The 3038-nt window shown below is 53.0% G+C and overlaps 1 protein-coding gene across 1 annotated transcript; it reads right to left on the minus strand.

Annotated features, from left to right (window-relative positions):
* Nucleotides 1–1857: 1857 nt before the first annotated feature.
* Nucleotides 1858–2685, minus strand: LOC8025979 (elongation of very long chain fatty acids protein 4). Its single transcript, XM_040500297.2, has one exon. It carries the CDS (start codon nucleotides 2683–2685, stop codon nucleotides 1858–1860), a length of 828 nt encoding a protein of 275 aa, XP_040356231.1.
* Nucleotides 2686–3038: the final 353 nt, after the last annotated feature.

Genomic DNA, 3038 nt, shown 5'->3' on the forward strand with positions numbered 1-3038 from the left:
TTCGAAGCGTGCTAAGCATTCGTTGAGCTGGGCGAATGTGCACGGCTTTTATATATGCCGTCCAACTTTCTACAAGTCCCTTCTGATTTGCCCCTCTGGCGTTTTGAAGTCGTGACGCAACCAAAGCCCTATAGTTTGGGTCAAAGCAACGAAATTGCTTAAACGCTGTGGGTCCACGCCTTGTTCTGCGAATAAAATGCGGAAAATGCCGAGGTGCTGCACACTGACTGTCCGTGGCAGGCTATAGCCGCAAATTCACAATCCCACTGCTCGCATACATCATGCAAAATACGCGGTCTGCAGTATGACGACGGAAACATCTGCCATCATGTTCACCCATGTTCGATGCATGCTTGCTTCATAGAGAGAACAGTTTTTGTGGCCAAAAACAGCGTCCGCAAAAACGTTTTTTTTTTTATGACATGTGAGCAGTGTGACGCGGTTTGAGAATGCAGTGGAAGGTCCGCTTCCTGCACGTGCTCGTTGCGTTTCGTCGACGAAGTGTCATCAAAGGCAGAAAGTTTGCGTTTGAGGCGGAGCACTATGTACGCGTGATCACGCAACACACAGTGTCACGTGATGTCACAGTGTCGTGTGACGTAATGGTATCACGCGTTGTGACGTCGCGGTGTTGCGTCCGTGACGTTCACTTGAGATCACCACTCCGCTACATTTAGGGAAGGCACTTCTCATCCACGACTCTCCGGGAAAGGCAGTCCGGCAGCATCTGTAATTCCTCCCGATCACGACTGACGCCGGTAAAATAGGGCTGAATACCCGGTTAGAAATTATTCAAATACATTATTTGTACAGTCGGGAGCAAAAGTTTGCGGGGCACGGGAGCGCGTGCCGAAATGCATCGCCGCGCCGTCCGACGACGCGCCGCCGCCCTAAGGAGCCGCGCTTTGCGCATGCGCGCCTTTTGAGCTTGCTATCATGTCTCTCTCGCTCGTTTCTTTCTGACGCACTCCTGATAACAGAAGTCGGCGCCAGGGGCGCGAGCCAGCGCTTGCTGGCTGTCATGCTGCGCGTCTGCTTCAGCCGCCTCAGCCGCCGCGCTTTGTGACGGAGCTCGCGTGGGGGGAGGGGACCAGGCGCTTCGTCACCCAGCGCGGCTGCCGAGGCAGCTGAAGGGGTCGCAAGGCATGACAGCCAGCGAAACGGCAACTTGCGCCCCTGGCGCCGACTCCGGTTATCAGGAGTGAGTCGGACAGAAACGAGCGAAAGGGACATGACTGCTAGCACGAAGGGCGCGCATGCGCAAAGCGCGGTTTTTTAATGCGGTGGCTCGCCGTTGCACGTCGCGGCGGTGTATTTCGGCAAGCGCTCCCGTGCCCCGCAAACTTTTGCTCCCAACTGTACATGTCCTTGAAAAAAGAAAGCTAAATAATTAAAATTTGATATTTAAAAGAAAAAAAAGAAAGGAAAGAAAGGAGGTGACGCCGGTGTCACTATCTCCCTCCCGGCATCCTCGGTGAGTCCATAATTTCCTTGGACCGTGCTAAAATTTTCGCCCAGTATAGTTTCAAACATACCGCTGCGGAATCAGACTCACTGCATTTAAATTCTGGGCGCATAATCTTTTTCACAGTTTCTACAAAAATCCGAAGACGTTCCAAGAGTACCTTGCATCACTCGCCTTGCTTAAGTTCGGTCCCCGTTTACACATGTTTCGACTGGGGATCTGGCATCCTCACTTAAAGCTGAGCAATATTGTACACTGCTTCTGTTCACTCAAACACATGCATCAGCTGAAAACCACAGTGTTGGCTGCACTCCCATTTTGTCAGTTTTCTTTGTACTTCGCACACCGGGCGGAATTTGTTGACCTTGGCCACAATTGGAATGCGGAGGAACTCACTGAACCTTGTTCTTTGCTTCGTGTCGTTGACCAAAGTTTTTCCTGCCACTGTAGGCCTTAACGTAAAAGCGCAGAAACATGATGATGAAGAACACCGTTTCACTGGCCGCAATCGCCGAGTGGGCCTTCGGATAGCCGCAGTCGACGAAGAGTGGGATCATAATGTGAACGGTCATTATGACGAACTGCACGAGCTGCAACTGGGTGAGGTAGCGCTTCCACCAGAGGTACGGGCGGACCGCCGGGCCCAGAAGGGACAGGAAGTAGTAAGAGTACATGACGACGTGGACGAAGCTGTTGAGGATGATGCCCATGGCGGCCTGGCCGTCGGCACCGTACGTGAAACCGTACCAGCCGTTGAAGACCACTATGATGTGATGGACGACGTGGAGGAAGGACACGTGGGAGTCCTTCTTGCGGAGCACGAAGAAGATGGTGTCCAGGTAGTCGGCCACTCTCACCCAGAAGTACCACCAGACGAGCACGAGGAACTCTTTGGTCACTTGGTCGTCCGCGTCGAAGTCGATCCCCTGACATACGTAGTTGTATCCACCGCCGACATAGGACCTCGTCAGGAAGTTCTTGACGAAGTACATGTTGAGGAACACCATGGCCAGGTTGTAGAGGATGATGACCGGTTTGAGGTTGTCGTACGGTGGACGGTTCTTCATGAACCGCGGTCCTGCGCCCTTGACCACGTACACGTAGCCGGAGAGGAGGGTGATCAGGAACCACTTGTTTCCCGCGAAGAACCAGCTGATGACTCGTGGGTCGCGTCGGGGAAAGAGGTCCGATGTGGCGTTGCCGAACGCCGTGCCGTACATTTTGGGGGTTTAGTCTTGGACGCCCGTCGCGGAGGACTTGAAGAAACCGGCGTGCTGCCGGATGGTCTGAGAAAACCAAGAATGCCAAGCTAAATCTAAAATGAAGAATGTCGAGAAAGAGAGAGAGGGGTGCAGAGAGCGAAACGGGAAGAAACGAGGGGGGGGGGGGGGGGTGAAGTGAAGTAATACTCTCAATTACCATGGTAATCAAGCACAGCCATCGCTGCCCTTTGTACAGCGAATCTTCTGGAATTAATCGAAAAATTCGTTTGGCGGGCTTCCAGGCCGCTGATTCTGTCCTATCGTTTCGACACGATATCTACGAACTCGAATCCCATTGATTCCGGCTCACA

The sequence above is a fragment of the Ixodes scapularis genome, unplaced genomic scaffold (assembly GCF_016920785.2).
Source record: "Ixodes scapularis isolate PalLabHiFi unplaced genomic scaffold, ASM1692078v2 PGA_scaffold7__128_contigs__length_106722199, whole genome shotgun sequence".
Taxonomy (NCBI): Eukaryota; Metazoa; Arthropoda; class Arachnida; order Ixodida; family Ixodidae; genus Ixodes; species Ixodes scapularis.

Coding starts and splice junctions, on each gene's coding strand:
- LOC8025979 (XM_040500297.2), bottom strand. CDS start 2,685: ATGTACGGCACGGCGTTCGGCAACGCCACATCGGACCTCTTTCCCCGA.